Raw genomic sequence first — 22,061 nt, 5'->3', positions numbered from 1 at the left:
TATATATATATATATATCAAATTTCATGTGATTTATCCATGTGCGGCGCCCAAGCAAAATAGGTGTCCTCCCTAGGTAATTTCGACATTCCGAACGCTCCGGTACAGTTTATTTCGCCGTCGGAGGATGCTTTGACGAATTCACCGATTTGCGTGCCAATTTTCTCGTGTCGAAAGTATGGCAATATGGGTGTCCTTTCCTACCAAAATTGGTATCCCGGACGCGTTGGCGCAGTCCAATTTGTCGTCGGAGGTCATCCGGAGAAGTTCGCATTTTCACCCGTTCTTTGGGCTTAATTGAAGTCCGATTTCGCGCAATTTCGTGAATTTCGTGTATTTGATGTGTGTATGTGACGAAAAAGGGCGTGACGATGTTTTTCCTGAGGCTTGAAGTCCTATTTGGAACATCTTCCTTGAATCTTTGCAAAATAGCCCATAACCGCTCGTTCATAAAACGATGGTCTTGTGCCAAAGATGCTAGACATCAAAGGAAAATAGGAATCGGCTGGAGCTTCTAGAAGGGTGAGTCTCAACTCTAGTTTTCTAAGATGATCCATAGGGATTTCTAGAGCTAGAACCTAGGCTCTAAGGATGAGAGGAAAAGACCTCACAAAAATGAGGTCAACATAGCTTAAACAGGGTGAGACTATCAAAGAGTAGACCCTATGCTGAGGCTTTTGAGTACATTTCATATCTTAAAGATTTTGCCCCTCCATGTTTTAAAAGATTTGATGGGGTTGGACACCCCCGACAACAAATCACTCAATTCAGAACTCTCTGTTGCAATATAAGCAACAATGATGTGTTGTTGTTATGTCTTTTCTGCTTTTGAATGGTACGTTGACTCACCGAATGACACCTTCAAGATGTTCTCTGAGCTAGAGGACATTTGTAAAGTGCTTTGGTGGGGCGCACCATCAGGCCACCATGAGTGATTTAACATTGGCTTAGCAAAAGCACAACGAATTCTTATTGCATTTTGTTATCCATTGGCATACTCTAAGCATGAAATGGGAGCCTCTGCTCCAACAACTTGTCATCACATTTCCTATTAGTTGATGTCTCTGCATATAGGGATTTAGAGCATCAACACAATCTTTGCCTTAATCTAAGTATCTAAGAGGCTATGTTGCAGTTGTGTCTTCATGAAATTACAACATCGCCCCTTTGGTCAGACAAGTGCTTCTATTTGCATTATGCATAACTTTTACATATCATTTCACATGTGTGGTGTTGTATGTTTGTTATGCATTTGTTGCATGATAGGTGGTTTGTCACCACCAGGCATGCTCCTTTCTAGTATAGAAATTGGGTTGTAATGCGAAGCGTGAAACTCGAATGCTGAGAATACTATCAGCACCAGGTAACATGAAGCATACAGGCTAAAGGCCAAGGAAATAATTAGCGCTAGGTGCTGTGAAGCGATTAAGTAGAAAGCTAAGGAAATAATCAACACAAGGCACCACAAAGCCTATAACTATAATGTTGAAGAAACTATCAACACCAGGCAACACGACATATAATTGGGATGCTGAGGAAACTAGTTGTAGCAGGTACTATGAGCTTTCAACTGGAATGTTGAGGAAACTATTAGAACCTTGTAACACAATGCGTACAATTGGGACGTTGAGAAATCTACGAGCACAAGGTTCATGCAAGGATGTGACAACTGAAATATTGAGGAAACTATCAGCACTACGTAGTGTGAAGCTCACAATTAAAATATTAATGGACAATATGTAGTAAGGATACGTAAAGCATGTTACATGAAATGTTGTAGAAACAAGTACAACATTGTCAGGTAGATACGAGTATTTAATAACTGGGATGTTGAAGAAACTAGCAACAGGTAGCACACAACATACAACTAAAATATTGATGGCTAACATCATGAATTACAGACTCATAAAAACATGTTAACTGAAATGCTATGAAAGCAAATATAATAGTGCTAAATATGTACGAGGATGTATCAGCTGAGATGTCGTGAAAGGTACTACAACACTGGGTAGTGTGAAGCATACAACTAAAATATCGATGGATAACATGTTTTAGGAACATTTGAAGACATTTCACCTTCAATGCTGTGGAAAAATACAAATAATACTAGGTACGTGTGAGGATATAACAACTTGGATGTTATGAAAAAAGTATAACAATATCAGGTATCGTGAAGCATACGACTAAGATGTTGATAGACAACATTTGTCCAGAGCATGTGAAGATAGGTCACCTTGAATGTTGTGGAAACAAGTAGATTAATGTCACCTACATAATAGAAGAAAAAATTGCGTTGTTGTGAAAAGGTACAACAACATAAGGTTGCTTAAACCATACAACTGAAATGTTGATGGACATGAACATGTGTCAAGGTCACGTGAAGACATTACCTGGAATGTTACTGAAATAAGTACAACATCAGGTAGCAGTAAGCATACAACCGAAATATTGAGGGTACGAAAGGCTCAAGATTGGCAATGGTCAACTAACCCTATCAACCATGCCCCAGAAGAAGGAAAAGGATTAAACCAAGTTAAGATTATATAAAATCAAAATGGTTGGAAGGAATTACTAAGAGTAAGAGACAAATCAAGGCCAGCATAACTCCAAGTATGGAAAGATAATGTCAATCTCCGGTGGAACCTATAGATTTTATTTGACCCTTTTTGTTCTGGCTGAATGACCTTCTTAGTTTTTGTCCTCTTCAACTTCCTCTTTCTAGGTCACCTTCACTTAGAAAAGAAAAGGAAATGCTAAAAATGGACAAAAGACTTAGAACAAACAAAATAAGTACAAAAAATGATGTTTACATAGAAAAATTCTCATAACATAAGCCTGAGAGAAGCAATCCAAAGGAAATTTGATCATGCTCGACCCGAGGGAATTTACAAGAAAGATCCCATTATATTCTATTGAGTGCCGAAAAACTATGTTGAGCAACGAATTATTCAAAATAGTGCGCAACAACTCGATGATAACTCTAGGTGACAACTGCTCTTAAACGTATATAAGACATCTATTTGTATACTTTGGACGGATAAACATTTTACTTGATGTAACATTGTAACCCATTTTCCAGTTTTGGGATATGACTATTTTTATACTTGCAAACTTATAGTGGATCATTTTGACTGGGCTAGACCCTGTGACTTTTTTTCTTTTCAAAATTTGGACGTAAAATATCCTGGTTTCTTCTCCAGTTACTTTCTCATTATCTGTGTATTGGTTTTTCGTACTGTACTGAAACGTTAAATTATTACTCTACCACCGCTAATTTGTTGGCTCGAAATGAAATTTAACTTAGGATATCTCAAGGCGTAAACTACTGTTATTTTACTAAATAACAGAGATACAATTATTGTCACTAAATAGTTAGGGTGTCTAAAATATTTTTTTTGGAGTTAAATTTGCCACCATTTAAAAGGGGATACTTGAAGAAATTATTATTTTTGGTTTGCAAAATAGGTGATACCCTAATGGATGCTATGGCTTTTTTTTTTGATAGAAACATGATTATCTAATTGTTAACAAGCCTTATATTCATTCACTATAGTAATTGCATGTGAACTCCAAAAAAGAAACATTGAGGTTTGATATGACATCAATCAATTTTCATCATCCAACACGAATCTCAAGGCAATATTTTGAACAAAAAATATGCAAATCATGATGGAAAGTCATCTAGAGCTTCGATTCCAGTAAAATTATAATCAAACTGATCGGTTCGATGAGAATGACCCAATGATATAAAAACTAGTCCAATCTGAATCAGATTAAACCTGGATCAAATCATTAAACCACTCTAAGATGATTTTAAGAGGAATTTGAAAGGTCAAGTGAATGTCAAATCTGGCGAGTTCATACTCGAATCAAGCGTCTCAACAAGACAAATCCAACGAGTCAAAGATTGCTCAATTCCGATATTGTTAAGGTACTCAAATATCCATCAAATGCTATCCGATCGAGGGAAGCTCTCTGGACCGTCTGATCAAAATGATTTATATTTCTTAATTAATTGGACCCAGAACACTATAAATAGAGCCACATCACTTACATGAGAGGGGGAGTTTGAGAGAGAACTTGAGGATTTGAGGAGTTCAAGTCCAACTTCATTTCCCATCGTCGATCGCTGTCGACTACCATCGACCGCCAACGACCGTCATCGACCACCGCCGAGCGTCCTCAACCACAATCGTCCGTCGTCAACCACCGTCGACCTTCATCGACCACCGCTCACTGTCATTGACCATCACCGACTTCCGTTAACCTACGTCATCTATCGCCGACCACCATCAACCGTCATCGATTGTTGTTGACTACTGTGGATCACCGCCAACCAGACGCCGTCAGTCGATGTTGTAACTTGGAAAATCTAATAACAATTTCGCGTCTGTGGGACAAGAGACATCTGTAATCATCAACTTATAGAGAATTTTTATAACTGGGCCAGCCCTTGTGGTTTTTTTTTCTTTACGGGTTTTCCACGTAAAAACTTTTGGTGTCATCACAGGCTGATTCCTTTTAATCTGAGTTTGTGTTGAATCTTCATGCAACGCTAAGACGATAATGCATTACTCTATCGTCGCAAATTTTCTAGCACGCATTGGTTTGGCGCCGTGTGTGGGAAAGTTTCAATCCCACAACTTACAGGGTTTACTACATGACCACTAGACACATGTTCGTGACAATGGAGTATACCGCTCTAACACCCGTCGAACACCATCGACCGTCATCGATTATTGCTGACTACTGTGGATCACCGTCAACTAGACGCCGTCAGTCGATGTTGTAACTTGGAAAATCTGATAACTATTTCTGTGAGATAAGAGACATCTGTAATCATCAACTTATAGTGAATTTTTAAAATTGGGCCAGCCCTTGTGGTTTTTTTCCTTTACGGGTTTTCCACGTAAAAACTTTTGGTGTCATCACGGGTTGATTTCTTTTCATCTGAGTGTGTGTTGAATCTTCAAGCAACACTAAGACGATAATCCATTACTCTATCGTCGCGAATTTTCTAGCACACATTAGTTTGACGCTGTCCGTGCGAAAGTTCAATCCCACAACTAAAATACTTACGGGGTTTACTACATGACCACCAGACACAATGTTCGTGACAATGGAGCATACCGCTCTAACACCCATCATTCCAGGGAGCAGTCACAAAGCCACGGGTGGCATGCTTCATCTTCCCGCCTTGGAAGGCTATCCCGCCAACCAAGGTGTTTCGGGTCCTTCAATAGAAGATCGAATGCGTAAAATGGATGAGTTTCAACTAGAGATCCTACAGCTCCTACACGGGACTCAACAGCCCCTGCCTACACCATTAGATGAAATTCGTTTACCATTAACTTCGCGATGTACGAGAAACATACCGCTCGGACGAACTCGTACCGGCCCGCCTCCTCAAGAAGGAACACATCATTTGTCAGGTCGTGATGCTGAACTCCTAGATACCGTAAGTTCCACTCATCGATCTTATGTAGCTTACTCGACATCGCCACATCTTCCTGCCATTCCAGATAATGTCATTCGCAACGAACTAAGACGCCTCGTATGGGAAGAGTTCCCCCTAGAAAAAAAAAGATCGTTTCTACGCTCACCGTAACATCCATGAATCTTCTCCCTTAGTGGATGCAGTCCCCCAACACCCCATCCCAACAGACATTAAGCTTCTGAACATCGATACATATGAAGGGACAACCGATCCTTACGAGCAACGAGCATATTGATCATTATCGAAGATCATTATCGAACTATCATGCACATTCAGCGTGCCTCTGATGCGCTATTGTGTCAAGTTTTTTCGGCTACTCTTAAAGGACAAGCTCGAACCTGGTTCTACTCTCTGCTAGGGGGCACTGTAAACACTTTTAATGAGCTTGCCAAACTGTTCGCGGAGTAGTTCATTGCAAATCGAAGGATCATAAGAGATTCATTCCATCTCTCGAGAATTCGTCAAAATGAAGGAGAGTCGCTCAAGGACTACTTCCGCAGGTTTTCTGCTGAAGCCCGTCAGATTCTGGTGGTAGATCCGGAGTTACTAAGGGGATTTTTCTTTGGGGGGTTCCGCCCAGATTCTGGGAGTGGATCCAGATTACTAAGAGGGGTTTTCCTTGGGTTCCGTTCAGTACCTTTTTACTCATCACTGATTTTTTATGCTGATATTGTCCACCATGTTGATGCTCAAATCATTGCAGATGAGACCATCAACGCACATAAAGAGCAGTTTGAGAAATTTGGAGGAAAGTGCAAGAATAACACTGGAGATAATAATCAATCTTCGCAACGGAGAAAGTCCGAACAACAGAGAAATCCTGACCTCCTTCCTCAACCTGCAGGCGAGCGAAGTGAGTATCGAACTAAGAAAGAGTATACACCGCTCAACACATCACGTGCTAACGTCTTAATGGCTATCAAAGATGAGCAAGCTGTTAAGTGACCCCACCCCCTAAAGCTAACTCAGGGAATCAAGAACAATACTGTCATTTTCATCGAAGTCGTTGCCACTTCACTAGAGCGTGTAAGCAGCTCAAGGGAGAGATTGAAAGGTTAATTATACAGGGATATCTTGGTCGATTTGTACAAAACAAACTAGCTGGTATCGATAATGCTCCTACTGAGGGCAACATACACAAAAACAATAACATGGGGGTCACCCAGTCGTAGGCGAAATTCAAATAATTGCTGGAGGCCCATTGCTGACTGATCAAGTCCTTATCACTATACCTGGTAAACCAATGCAGAAGAAATTATGTCTCGAGTCTATCACTTTTGATGGTTCCGATTTGGAAGTAGTTCGAATCTCCCACAAAGATCCTCTTGTCATTAGCGCAGGAATTGGCGAGCCTTGCTATAACGTAAAGAGGATTCTGATCGACAATGGGAGATATGTCGATGTCTTGTTCCATTCAACTTTCCTCATTTTGAGATTAATAATGGAAAGACTTCAACCTGCATCCTGATCATTATATGGTTTTGATAATCGACCAGTGAAGGTCGAGGGAACAATAAATCGAGGGAACAATAAATCTATAAATCTCCCTATTGTCTTGGGAGATTTTCCTCGACAGATAACCCACTCAGTCGACTTCATTGTTGTCAAATCAAAATCGACATAAAATGTCATCTTCGGGAGACCACTGCAATTAATCTTTGGCATCGACCGCCAATGACACTTAGCATTGAGATCTTTGATCTTCGACATGAAGATGTATCTCAACGAACTTCTCCCGTGAAAGACTTGGTTCAAATCCCACTTTCTGAAGAACATCCCTCGAGAACAGTGCAGCTTGGTTCCTACTCTTCGATGAACAAAGGTCGGAGCAAGTAGACCTTCTAAAAAGGAAACAAGACATTTTTTCATGAACTCTGGTCGACGTGTCTGGAGTTGATCCAGAAATAATCATGCACATTTTAAAAATAGACCCGACTTTTAAGCCGGTCATCCAGAAGCGCAATTTTGCCCTAGAGCGCTTACAAGATATTGAATAAGAAGTCAAGAAACTTCTTGAAGCAAAGTTCATATGAGAAGTATATCATCCTGCATGGCTAGCCAATATCATCATGGTGAAAAAAGCTAATGGTTCATGGTGGTTCATGGAGATCATGGAGAATGTGTGTCGACTATAGCCCGAAGGATAGTTTTCCCTTCCCGCGCATAGATCAACTCGTTGATGCCACGTCTGGACATCAGATGCTAAGTTTTATGGATGAATACTCAGGTTATAATCAGATAAAGATGAACCCAATGGATGAGAAAATCACATCTTTTCAAATAGATAATGACTTATATTGTTATCAGATTATGTCATTCGAGTTAAAAAATGCTGGTGCAACTTATCAACGACTCATGAACAAGGTCTTCAAAAACCTTCTCGGGCGTACAATGAAGGTTCATGTTGATGACATGATAGTAAAAAGCTTAGAAATATCCCAACACATTTCTCATATGGAGGAGTATTTCCAACTTTTTCGTAAATACAATTTACGACTTAACCTGACTAAATGTGCTTTCGGAGTCACATCAGGAAAGTTTGTGGGATTCATGGTTACCCATCGTGAAATTGAGGCAAACCCAGAAAAAAATCAAGGCACTAAGATATATGTTGCCCCCAAGGAACATCAAAGAGGTTCAACGCTTAAATGGTCGTATTGTCGCTTTATCCCGTTTCTTAGTTCATTCTAGGGATAAGTATTTGTCATTCTTCAAAATACTTAAGAGGTGCTCGGAACACTGGTTTTTAATGGACAGATGAATATCAAATTGCTTTTGAGCAGCTCAAGACGTATTTGACTTCACCGCCCCTCCTCTCAAAGCCCGTCCAAGGAGAGGTTATATATCTATTTGGCTATTTCATCTCATGCAATAAGCTCTGTGCTCGTTAGAATGGAAAACTCAGTTGAGAAGCCAATATACTATGTTAGCAAGATTTTTTCTGATACAAACATTTGCTATCCGATAGCGGACAAGACTGCACTAGCTCTGGTATTCTCAGCAAGGAGACTTCGTTCGTACTTCCTGACTCACACTATTGACGTCTACACGCAACTCCCTTTGAAAGCTATCCTACGAAAATCAGAAGCATCAGGAAGATTAGTTGAATGATCAGTAGAATTGTGAGAAGTTGACATCAACTATTTAACACGACCAAACATCAAATAAGTATTGGTTGATTTTGTGGTAGAATGTACAGTGCCTATCTCTGATAAACCACCATCTTCTCTTCCACAGTCACTTCAGTGGACACTATACGTGGACAGAACATCCGTAAACTCAGGAGCTGGTGCAGAAATACTACTTATCTCTCTAAAGAAAGACATTTTGGAGTACGGATTTCACTTGAAATTTTCAGTCATCAATAATGTTGCCGAATATGAAGCACTTATTAAAACTTGTTATTGACTATGAAATACGAAACATGATTATCTACACTGATTCTCAACTCATCGCATCCCAAGTAGAGAGATTTTGATGCTCATAACTCTTAGCTGGTGTAGTATCTCAATTTGGTGAAAACACTATTCGTCAAATTGAAACACGTCGGCTCATTCACATACTTCGGGAGCATAACACCCGAGTTGATGCTCTCTCCAAGCTCGCAACTTCAACAACTGAAGATCTCCACAAAAGGTGTATTGAGAAAATACATTTTCCTAGCATCCATGGCCCATGGGTGATATTATTTATAGATGACTCAGAGGAGTCAGCTTGGATGGATCCCATCATCTCCTTCCTCCGAGACGGAAAACTGCCAGATGATGCTACTACATCAATTCATATCCAACGCATGACTGTCAATTTCATCCTTATCGGGAATGAACTGTATAAAAATGCATTTGTAGGTCCATATCTCAAGTGTCTTCCTCCATCTGAAACTGATTACGCTCTACAAGAGGTTCATTTCTGAATATGTGGGGAGTATCTTGGTGGCAGGACATTTGTTCTTAAAATAATGAAGCAAGGTTTTTACTGGCCCACAATTAAGTAAGATGCGTTAGAGTTTATATAAAAATGCAAGAGTTGTCAACTACATTCTAATCTTATGCATGCGCCGCCGGTAGAACTCACATCATTTCTGAGTCATTGTTCTTTCGCCCAATGGGGGATAGATATTATGGAATCATTTCTAATTGCTTTTCGATAACGAAAATTCATCATCTTAGCTGTTGACTACTTCACCAAATGGGTAGAAGCAGAACCGCTCGCCAAGATCACTGAAGCAAATGCCAAACAATTTTTTTGGAAAAAATATCATTTGTCGTTTTAGGCTTCCCGTGAAGATTATCACTGATAATGAAACTTAATTCACTGGAAGGACTTCATATCATTTTGCAAGGATCTTCACATTCAGTTGGTGCACATTGTCGTGACGCATTTCCAAACAAATGGGCAGACAAAGGTGACAAATCGGACGGTGCTCAAGGGATTGAAGACTCGTCTTGAACGCTGGGGGGCAGTGGGTAGAAGAGCTGCACAATGTCTTTTGGGTTTATCGTACCACCGCGCGAACTCTAACCGGGGAAACTCCATATAACTTGTGTTTCGGCACTGAGGCTATTATCTCAATTGATATCAGAGTTTCAAACCTGCGAGTTAAGACTTTCGACTCATATGACGAGGAAAAGCTTCGACAACATTTGGATCTCCACCTAAAAACACGCGATGTGGCCCATCTTAGAGCTGCTTTCTACCGCCAAAGAGTTGCTCGCCATTTCAACTAGAGAGTCAAGCCTCGACTTATTTCCATTGGTGACTTGGTCTTGCGTAGTATTGAAGCCGCTGGCCATGGTACCCAACGCAATAAACTATCACCTCTCTGGGAAGGCCCATGTATTGTCTGACATGATCAAGCCTGAAACCTTTAAGCTCAAGGATTCAGATGAGAAAATCTTGCCCTCGACTTCGAATGCAGAAAATCTTCGCAAGTACTATCAGTAACACTCTAGTCATGTAGTCCACATATGTTATTATATTGTAACTCATACATAATCAATGTATCTCAAATATTGCTCACTAACTTTCCTATACATAAAAGATGTTTTTAGAAAGTGTCATGACTCATTCACGAGTCACTTCATGCTCTCGACTCGAGAAATACATAACTCCGGTTCTATCTTAGTTAGAGCACGATCAATCCCAGGGGAATTTGATCTAACCTTTTCTATGTGGGTTAACATCTTCGAGTTTTTACTCAGGTAAATAACCCTGGATAGGTTAACAATCCTTGGTGAACTACACCTGACCCATTCCACACAGGTTCGTAAGCGAGCAAGGCTCCAACAAACAACCTCGGATGGGTTGATAAGTCTTTGATGGACTTCCGTTGGCTCTTCCTATATAAGTTAACATCATCGTGTAACATTATGATGTATCGCCTCAGCAAAGTTAAAGACCACTGGTGATTTATCTCACGGTAATCTTCTTACATGACATTGGACATCAAATGTGTCGTACCACCGCAATGCGTTGCGCCACTGCAACGCACCGTTGCCGCAACGCATCGCTCCGCCGCAACGCTCCACCGTAACAAGTTGACTCGCGTCAACGCCACGCCACGACGCTTAGTCACAACACGTCGGTCGCCGCGACACAACACAACAAAGTTTCACCGCAACACTTCACTGCGCCGCAACTCTTTGTCGTAACACTTCGCCGCAACTCTTCGTCGCAACAAAAAAGAAGATCCCGTTGCTTGTCTGCTACTCAGGACAAGAACATATTTCTTCTTTTGGGAAATCCCGAATCACCTACTAGGCAGGAATGAAGACTACACCATTTTTCTCTTCTCTTTAGCTTATTTATATGCTAAAAAAGAACAAACCCATTAAAGACTACATTAATTAAAAGCAATTAATAAAAATTGCTGCTCATTAAAAAAAAATTGCAGCTCATTAAAAAAAATAGTTTCTAAAATATTTATATATATATTTATAAGCTGCTTCATTTATTCAATTTTCAGTTTTTCTTTTTAATTTTCGGTTTTCTAGCCTGGCCCATCGGGTCTTAATTTCAGTCAGATTTCTAGCCTGGCCCATCGGGTTCGAAATTAAGCCCATAAAAAATTTCTAATATTTCTGCTTGGCGCAGGATCCGAACCCGCGCCTTCTGTATGGAGCAATAAACCCACAACCAACTGAGTTATGCAACACTTTGTTTAAGTTTGGATTTATATTATTCTTATACTTACGTTGTAAAGTAATATAAATTGAAAAATGAAAAAATTCTAAACGTGGATATTTTCAAACGATGAAATTGGACTCGCCTGAAAATAGGGGGCAACTGATATGACTAACAAATTTTCATCATCCAACACGAATCTCAAGGCAATATTTTGAGCAAGAAATATGCAAATCTTGATGAAAAGTCATACAAAGCTTCGATTTCAGTAAACTTATAGTCAAACTGACTGGCTCGATGAGAAGGGCCCAATGATATAAAAACTAATTCAGACTGAATTAGATCAAATTCAGATTAAATCATTAAACTACTCTTAGATGATTTCCGGAGGAATTTGAAAGATTAAGTGGTTGTCGAATCTAGTGAGTTGTTACTCAAATCGAGCATCTTGACAAGACAAATCCAATGAGCCCAAGATTGCTCAATTCCGACATCGTTAACGCACTCAAATGTCCATCAAACGCCATCTGATCGAGGGAAGCTCTCTGGACCGTCCGATCGAAATGATTCATATTCCTGCATTAATTGCATCCAGAATACTATAAATAGAGCCCCACCACTCACATGAGAGGGGGAGGCTTGAGAGAGAACTTGAGGTTTTGAGAAGAAGTTCAACTCCAACATCATCTCTGCCATCGTCGATCGCTGTCGACCACCACCGACCATTAACGACCACCGCCGGCCGCCGTCGACCAGTAGCGGCAGTGTCCCCGCCGAGCGTCCTCGACCTTAGCCGACTGCCGTCCGCCGTCAACCATCGTCGACCTCCATCGACCACCGTCAACTTCCGTTAACCTCCGTCATCTATCGTCGACCACCACCGACCATCATCGATTGTCGTTGATTACCGTCGATCACCGCCAACTAGACGCCGTCAGTTGACGTTGTAACTTGGAAAATCTAGTTACAATTTCTTGTCTGTGGGGCAAGGGGCCTCTGTAATCGTCAACTTATGAATTTTTTTAATTGGGTCAGACCGCATGGTTTTTTCTTTTTACGGGTTTTTCAGGGTTTTCCACGTAAAATCTTATGGTGTCATCATAGGTTGATTCCTTTTCATTTGAGTGTGTGTTGAATCTTTGTGCAATGTTAAGATGATAATCTATCACTCTACCACCGCGAATTTTCTAGCACACATCAAGAATTATTTTATGCATTCTTAGTTATATCGAATATGCTAATGGAAAGAAGAGTTGCTTTGCACCATGACTAAACACTTTCTTGTGTAAATATTCTCAGATATTGATTATGCTGGAATAGTTTGTTTGAATTTAATGCTGGCATATTTTATTGTTAGTCGAGGTAGTACACTCGCTTGGAAAAGTAAGAAACAAATTGTTGTGGCTTCGTCCTGTGCTGAATTAAAAAAATGGAGTTATGGTCCATTTCTCTTGCGAAATAATGTGGGTAAATATTCTCTTAGTGGAGTTTGATTTTCCAATTAATCACTCTATATTCTTATTTGTGACAATCGTGCAATCTTATAAATGGGCACAACTTTTTATTCTAGGAAGATTTAAATACATACCCCTTCTCAACTTCTGGGTATTTTACATATCTCACACCAAAATTTTAATTTTTACATTCATAACACTTTACCTATGCATGAAAGTTATGTTTCACTTTTAAAAAGTTAAAATGGTGCTATTTCTGATGTGATATGAAATATTTGGGTGGTATAAATGTATAAAATAAACTTTTGGTGTTAGAGATGCAAATACATAGGAATTGGGTGGTATGTATGTAAATGCTCCTTTATTCGGTGAATAAACCAAAAATAGAGAGGTTGTTTTTTATTCCATCAAGGGACTATGGTTTCTAAGAAGACTTTTATCCTCCATATCTTTAGTTTAGAAAAGTTGATATTTTTACTTCAGTTTTTGGTCCTTGGCTTTTTCTCAATTATTTAAAAACTTAAAATTAATGAACATATATGTTCTAGCTCGTAGAGGAGTGTTAGCTTATTAAAATATCAAATTAGGAAATTGTTTTATACTCAGCAAGTGGTGTATATTTATTTTATTTTATTTCTGAACACTGCACTTATTCCTCTACTACATAGAAAGAGCTATACTCTCTAATAAAATATGTTAACTTTGGAATAATATAAAATATTAGAACTTTCTAAAAATATTCTTGAATGATCCTGATGCATGTATCACATCATCTTTTGTTTTTACTCTTGTTTTAACCATGTAGGCTAAGTAATAATGGCTATTTAGTTAATCAAATTGTAATATACATGATTTTGTGGCAGAGTGAACAATGTGCTTTCTTTAAATGGTGTGATGAAGCTGCTTCTGGTCAAAGTTCTAAGCTTAAGAGCCCAATGAATCATGCCAATCAGCTCGATGGTAGTGATAATCCTAACCCAATTTGCTCCTGTGGTGCTGGGAAGTGCATCCGGTTAACCATGCATGACGGCGAGTACGCTGGAAGACAATATTTTGCATGCCCTATAAAGAAGGTGAATTAGTTTTTGGAAAATTTACATATTTACCACTCAATTCCTATGTATTTATATATCTGGTTCCCAAACTTCAATTTTTACATACAAGCCTTCTTACCTTTGCACGAAAAGATGCATTTCACCTTTAAAAGCTAAAATTGTGGTTTTATTATGTAATTTGAAAGATTTGGGTGCTATATATGTAAAAAGTATAAATTCAGTTGTTAGATACCTATAAAGAAGGTGAATTAGCTTCTGGAAGGTTTACATACTTACCACTCAATTCCTATGTATTTATATACCTGGCACCCACACTTCAATTTTTACGTACAATCCTTGCCTTCGCACGAAAAGATGCATTTCACATTTAAAAGTTAAAATTGTGGTTTTATTATGTAATTTGAAAGATTTGGGCGGTATGTATGTAAAAAGTATAAGTTCAATATGTAAATATTATGAGAGTTGAGTGGTATTTATGTTAATGCCCCTTTAGTTTCTTGGTATAAGTGAATTACTTTTTGGCATGAGCATTGTGTTTTCTTATTATTTCTCTTCTTGATTGGTTCATTGATAAAATGTTTGGAGTTGGACTAAATTAGTTGCTTTTTAGTCCTTTATTTTTTTTTATTACAATACATCCATTCCAAATCATATTAGTTGCTTTTTATTGTGTTTATTTTATTTGGAAAAGAACACAACTATTTTTTTCTTTAGGGCATTTACATTATGACGCAGGAGCTCCGTGTACAAGTACCAGACGCAAAAAGCTATCTGCAATCATGCAGGCATTGTTTCGGGCTTGGATCGAGTCGGTCCAGGTTTTGTCACAGTTGAGGAGTTAGTCAGTCCTTTTGGGCCATTTCTCGCTATCCTAGTAATGTATATTTGTATTCATGATATTTAAGCGTTTGTTTTTTGTGTGTTTCGCTTAGAACAGTCGTCAACGCCCTTTCTTTTCATTTCGATATTCGAGGGATTGGGTAGTGTTCCTGTTGTAACCCTCTCTCGAGGTGGTGATTATCTTCCATATCTCCTTCCGCATCTCCCTCGCGATGCTCCCGACAATCGTTCATCGTTGTAGTTGCCCGGAACAACTCTCATTTGTTTTTTTAACCGCAGTCTTCCCATTCCAACCCTTTCTCCCTAACACCACCCCAGACAACCGCCCGTTGTCCTATAGTCCCTTGCTTCTGCCCTTTATTGCAGTCATCCGAAAAACCCTGCTGCCCCTAGATGTTCCATCCTTTCTCACCGCCCTCATCGCTCCGCTTGTCACTCCACTTGTTGCCCTCACTGTCACAGCCCCACGCTTCACTCCCAACATGATTCCAACCTCTCATTTTGCTATCCCAGCCACCCCCAACTTATTTTAGCCCTCTCTCCGCTCTTTGACCATCTAGCTGACCTCTACCACTCACGGATCGAGCCTTAATGTGAGTTTGTGTATCATGTTTGTTGTATTTTTTCTTTCTAGAGTGTCTGTTTGTAACCGCCTATTTGTTTTTCTATTGTGATTTGGGTTAATTCTGGTATTACTTGATATCAGAACTAACATAACTCTAGTCCTATTAGGATTTCTAGCATCTCTCATATCTCCATCCATGTTTTTTTCCCACCTTAGATCACAATCACACTCCTTCCACATACCCAAACCCAAGCTCTAACTGTGCCACCGCTTGGCCAAGTGCTAGAGTCAAGAGTTTAACATGGAAGAGATATAATGACAACTCCGCAGAGTGCTACAATGACTCAATAAAATTAAGTAACGGAGAACATCCTATGGGGTTAACCCGAACTCTATTCGATTATATAGTTGAAGTGTCTGTTAAGGGATATAGGGGTGAGTGCCAGTTAGAGATTTTAGAAATGAATAGTCTCTACCTCGAAAAATTGACTTGAAATATCTTAGAAGTTAGTATTTTGAGATAACAGTGGATTTGTCACATTTTGATTGTCATTTGGATGTAGACGAGTTCATTGAGTAGCTTCAGGCCATGAAACTTTTTTTTGAGTATCAAGATGTCTCACTAGACATAATCGTGAAACTAGCTGCCATCAAATTAAAGAAGAGTGCATCATTTTGGTGGTAAAATTTGAAGCACCTATGTCACCGTGATGGAAAAGATATGATATCTGTTTGGTTTAAGATTAAATGGGAGATGCAGTGCCAGTAACTACATGTTCACTATAGATCGAATATTTAGATGTCAGCTCAAAAGTGTAAAGACCACATTGTTGGACAACCACCACTTCTTACAGACAAAGTTCAACCCCTGAATCTTATATCTAGAGTACACGCAAGGGAACATCCAAGCTAACCCCGCTTGAGGAAAAATTGATTCAAAATAGAAAACATATGGAGTTAACCAGTATTTTGTAATCTTTCCCATCTAGAATGTGTTTCAAGTGCCATCAATTTGAGAAATTGAATCAGATTTCATAATTAAGAGAATGATCTCTTCACTAATCAGGGAGCAATTGAAAACAAACTATGATCCGAGAGAATGAAGATTTTATAGTGGATTCTTAATTGTTAGTTGACTAGGTAAAAACACTAGTGATTCAAGATTGTCCAACGAGAGAGAATCCAACTTGACTTGTCGAGACTGTTCTAGAAGATAGTGATTCCGAGGTAATGGGCGTTTGTGCAGATTTTGATGTGTGATGCCACAAATCATCTTTTTGTTGGCGTTGAGAGAAGCATCAGTAGAATTGGTATTAGAGATCCAGACGATCATGAGTTAGAGTAGTCAATATCACACACAGGACAACCCAAAATACGAGAAATTTAAACTTTTCAGATATATATGTTACTTTTTGAGTTGCTCCTTTTAAAGGAGGTTCAATATGTCTGAGATGACACTCTTCTGTTTCATTTCTAGAAGTGAGTATTAAAATCAATTAAGCAGTATACCCATCAAATGCTGATCTGGTATGATGGATGACCCGGAGTATTGGAAATTGCATTAGGAACTTAGTTGGAAGGAACATCTTATAGTGCGATCCAAGTTCTTTCAAGGAAGAAGAAGAAGGGCTTCTCCTGAGTGTTTATACTTTAGAGTGACCTAGCTGCCATAGATTTTATTCCAGAGTTAATTCCAATTTACATACTTATCTATCATATACACTCGGATGAGTACGAAGAGTAGAAAAACCCAATTACAGATTTGATGGCTCAAAGCTTGGTTTGTGAGAATTCCCATCCATATGTTATTTCAGCTAAGGTTGTGTCATAAGAGGATGGATACTTATTCGATTAGGGTGTGCTTTGTAATGATGCTACCTACAAGATTAACTTATTAGGAAATTGTTACATTTCTACTGCTTTCAACATGACCGATCTGATGCCATACTATGAGATGATAGAAGCTTCAACAGATGAGGTCGAAACTCCACCAAAATGGGAGACTGACGCGAGAGCGCCGCGTACAGGGACACTTCCGCTATAATGCGTGCATGAACCATATGCGGAAAGCCTTCGACGATCATGCGGGCATTGTTTTTGCGCTTGGACCTAACCGATTTTGGTTTTTTCATAGTTGAGGAGTGGGTGGTCTTCTTGGGCCACTCCTCACTATCCTATTACTATATATTTGTATTTATGATATTTTAGGGTTAATTTTTTATGTGTTTTGTTTAAGACAACCGCCGATGTCCGTTTTTCTCCCTTCAAGGATTGTATGCAAGGGATTGGGTGGTGCTCCGGCTGTAACTGCCTCCCTAGGTGATGATTGTCCACCCTATCTCATTCCGCATCTTACTCAGGACTCTGGCGACCATTCTCCATCTCAGTAGCCTCCCCGAACAACACTCGTTTGCTATGTTTCACTGAATTCTTCCCATTCTAGCTCTTCTTTCGCGCTCCCACCACCCTGGACAACTGCCTTTGCTTCGTTGTAGCCCCCCACTTTGCCATTTCGTTGTTGTCATCCAAAAAACATCCAAAAAACAGCAAACTTGCTGTTTTTCTGCTATCTCTCGGCTGTTCCAACCTTTCCCACCATGCCTTGCCGCTCTGCTTGCCACCTCACTTGCTTCCCCAGCTGTCTCAACCCACTGGTTCGCTGCCAATGCGATTCTAGTCTCTCCTTTTTCTCTCCCAACCACCCCTACCCATTTCAACCCACTATCTCTTTGATTACCTCGCCGACCTCCATCACCCATTTCAACCAACCACCTATAGATCTCTCCCGCTATCTCTCACACACTTCTTCCTGAGCGTAACTATGCTTCGCTGAGGGTTGCGCCTCTTCTAACCGCCCACACCTTTATTTATTATTTATTATTAATATTTGTTATTACAACACTATAGGTATTCGACTTTACAGATAAGTTAACTGTGACAATTTATAAAGGGAATTCATCCCTTGAGTGACCGTCCCCTCATTTTAACTCCCCCTTTTCGATTTCTTCACTCCTCACTTTCTCTCCCTCGCTTCATTTTCCTCGGATATTTGAAATTAGACGTTATATTTACAATGAAAATTCATGAGGAACTCGACTATTCTTTAAAGCTTCATCTGTTGCACTAAACTCCATTAAGAAAAGTTAATTATTAATGTTTGGACGACATCCTATGGTTAAATTCGTGCCAAAGTTCCGCATTGAGTTAAAATTTGTTACTGCCAGTGTGTGCATTGTTTCCACAAGCACATGAAGAATGTGGCAGCGCACGACATAAATGTGGTTCACTATTGAGACCCTAGCCACCATGTTAAATAGACCCTCAAAGAGAAAAACAAATAATAAGACTTTAGGGCTTGTTTGAAAATGTTCGTGTCTTATTTTATATTTTTTCTCGGTATGAAATAGCTATCACTACATTTATACAGATGAATAAGGTAATATTTATATGTTTTTCACAAATGAGGCATATATGTGCTGCTTGAGCACATAACGATGTCAATTGCCCTCATTCCACACAGATCAAATTATGATGTCATCTTTTTGGAAAGCATTAAAACAATGATTTAGTCAATTATGAAATAAAACAAAAATTAATCTAACATCTTGAGAAATTATCAAGTGAAATTCTTAAGAGGAAGAAAGAACCACTATGTACTGTGTAGATTCATCCAAGAAACATAAATTAAACTTCAAAAAAGAATGCACAAATGTAAAGCTTTAGATCCAACTAAGAAATCCATTGAGATGGAAGAAATGGACATTGGAATAGTTTTGTCAGCAACACCTTTTTATGAAGTTTTTAAAACTAAGATTTCAAACACTTGGAGAAGAGATGTTCTAGAATCAATATTTAAGGAAAATGAGTTGTTCTAGATTATGGAAGTCATAATGTGTCAAACTACGGAGTTACAAAAAATATTAGATTACTTTACTCTTTAAAGCTACAAATTGTTCTTTACATGTATCAATATTTGTTTTCACCATTATGAGGCCTTTTCTACTGTGAATTTAAGTACAATTTTTGTATTATGTTTTTATCTCCTGTCATATGCCTACTACAAATCCTCTTATGTCCAATCCTACTAGAACCTTATTTTCTATTCCATCACCTCCAGCATCTATCCCTATTTGTCAAATATAGCCATAGATTATGTAATAATTTATTCCTCTTTCAAAAATTGATTATTTTATTTTTTAATTCAACTTATGAAGCGTAAGCCATCACCTCCAGCTTCTATCCCTTTTAATTTATTTCTTACTACTAGTTAACTAATTAACTATCCATTTATCATCAATCCTTTTCATTAGAAATATATCATTCAATTCTCCATCTTTTACCATCTTTCCTTTTTCCCTTTCCTAACTTTCCTGATAGGCAATTACTTCTATGGACTATTCTAATGTTCATAAATTTCACCTAATTTTATCTGATAACTTGCAAATACATGATATAACTCTTATCAGATGTTTAATTTATTGTAGAGATGTCCTAATGAACACTAATTATAATAAAATAAAATCAATAAATAAAGTATTAGTACTATTTATATTGATTTTAAAGCCTAAATCATGAAATTTAAAATAACATGATACAAGGGGTTATACATTGTTACCTGTGCAAATAAAATTTGCTATCTTTGAGTCATGTGTTTTGCATGCTCTTAATTTTTTTTTCATTAATTCTATAAAGTCAGAAATCTCATCTGAATTGGATTTAATGGCTTTTCGATTTCAATCAGAACAAAAAATGGCTATTAAGTTTATTAGCTTGTCCTATCAAAATTGACTGATTGAGGCTTTATTTTGTTGTATCTATATATTTGTTGAATGTTATATTTGAATTGAAATCTTAAACTTTAAAACATCCTACAACATGATGCCTGCCTTTGTGATGGAAATTTGAGCTGCCGCATTTGTTAGGATTGTATCAAGGTTTTAGGCAGCCAGATTTTTTTCTCGCATTTCAGGCCCATACAATGGATTCTTTTTGGGGCTACCATCTAATTAGTATGTATTTACATATCTAGATCTAAACTTTGCTTTTTTACATTTATACCACCATTTAACTTGAAAAAACTGAAATACACTTTTTCATGCACAGTTAAGATGTTATGCATATAAAAGTCAAAATTTAGGTGTTATATTTGTAAATACATGGGAATTGGGTGGTATGCATGTAAATCTTCCTTACTTATTTCTGTGTTGTGACATGGTTGTTTCTGGGAACATGAAATGAAATTTATTTCCGTGAAATATGCATTTATATTAAAAATAAAAAAAAAATGTACAAAACTATGCCTATATGCATGTATCATGTACAAAAATGAGCCATCTTCAACAAGTATAAAGGAGAGTTCTCTATCATTATTTATATGCATCAAAACAAAAGAACATGAAATGAAATTTATTTCCACGGTGGCTCTATATACCTTTTGTTACTGTTGAATTTACTTAGTTTAGTGGGCTGATACTGGATTTATTTATAATCCTGATAGGGTCAGGGAGCTTGTAACCACTTCGAGTGGTATGACAGTGCAATTAAAGCTAAAAAAGTTGAGAATTCTGATTGTTTGCACGAAAATCCTTATCTACCTGCTCGGGATAACGAGGATGCTTGCGAAGTCGTGAAGTTTGTCAAATCTGAGGATATAATTGCTCGAGTTTCACCGTTACGAAAAGATCCAATGTTCCTGGAAGATTCAGAGGCATGGAAAAGAGACAGAGGGCTGAAGGACACTCATAATTTTATTGTATGTTTTTGAATCTTGTTTCCTCTACAATTTTCATAATCTTTAGCATGTCGTTTTTCTTAAATATGATTGCAAATACTTGTTCTTCAAAATATCTACAAAGTCTGGCAAATTATTATCATACTATTTAGTTAACTTTGAAATTCATATTCAATATATTATGGATGATTTGCATACTGTCGGCGCTTAAAAGGGGAAAGATTGGTTGGGGGGTCGCCCGTAAGAAGCTGTCGGCAGCCGGAATCGAAATCCCGTCACCCGCTTCGGAAGGACTTTTTAATTTACGTATATATATATATATATATAATTTTAGAAAAATATGAAATCAAACTGACCTCATATTTTTCACAGTTTAAATGAAAGAGCACTCTATCTCAAATCCTGTATCTATCCCGAGGGATAAACACAAGACTTGAAGATGAGGCTCGATCAAATAAACTAAGAAAGATATGACGTCCGTTTGGTCTGCAAAACCGTTTTATTCGCCGACAAGTTCCCCTATTTAATACAGAAGAATTAAATAGGATTTATTTTAAGCTGGGTTCGGAAAAGCTCCCTATAAGGGCAAGCCCCTATAGTTAATTACATCTTAAATGACCGAAGTCACCTAAGAAAACTCTCGATAAAAATTAGGGAATAATGTCTTCAAAGAGGTCAAAAGGATAGGATTTTACAACGAAATCGGACAAAGAGGTGTGAAGGGGGAAAGGTTCAAATCCGGAACATTGTTAAGGAATCCAAATGAAGAGAAACTAGGGGAGGCCACAGATCCTGAG

The 22,061-nt window shown here is 38.3% G+C and overlaps 1 protein-coding gene across 1 annotated transcript in view; it reads left to right on the top strand.

Annotated features, from left to right (window-relative positions):
* LOC110029289 overlaps window positions 1-22,061 on the top strand; it is a 96,681-nt gene that overhangs the window by 34,186 nt on the left and 40,434 nt on the right. The window contains exons 3-4 of the mRNA XM_020731518.1: window positions 13,937-14,146; window positions 21,031-21,285. Coding sequence (XP_020587177.1) covers window positions 13,937-14,146; window positions 21,031-21,285 — 465 coding nt within the window. The remainder of the gene's footprint in view (window positions 1-13,936; window positions 14,147-21,030; window positions 21,286-22,061) is intronic.

Source organism: Phalaenopsis equestris, unplaced genomic scaffold (assembly GCF_001263595.1).
Source record: "Phalaenopsis equestris unplaced genomic scaffold, ASM126359v1 Scaffold000553, whole genome shotgun sequence".
In the NCBI taxonomy this organism is placed as follows: domain Eukaryota; kingdom Viridiplantae; phylum Streptophyta; class Magnoliopsida; order Asparagales; family Orchidaceae; genus Phalaenopsis; species Phalaenopsis equestris.
Note: the sequence above shows the minus strand (reverse complement) of the source record. Positions and strands in the feature narration are given on the sequence as shown.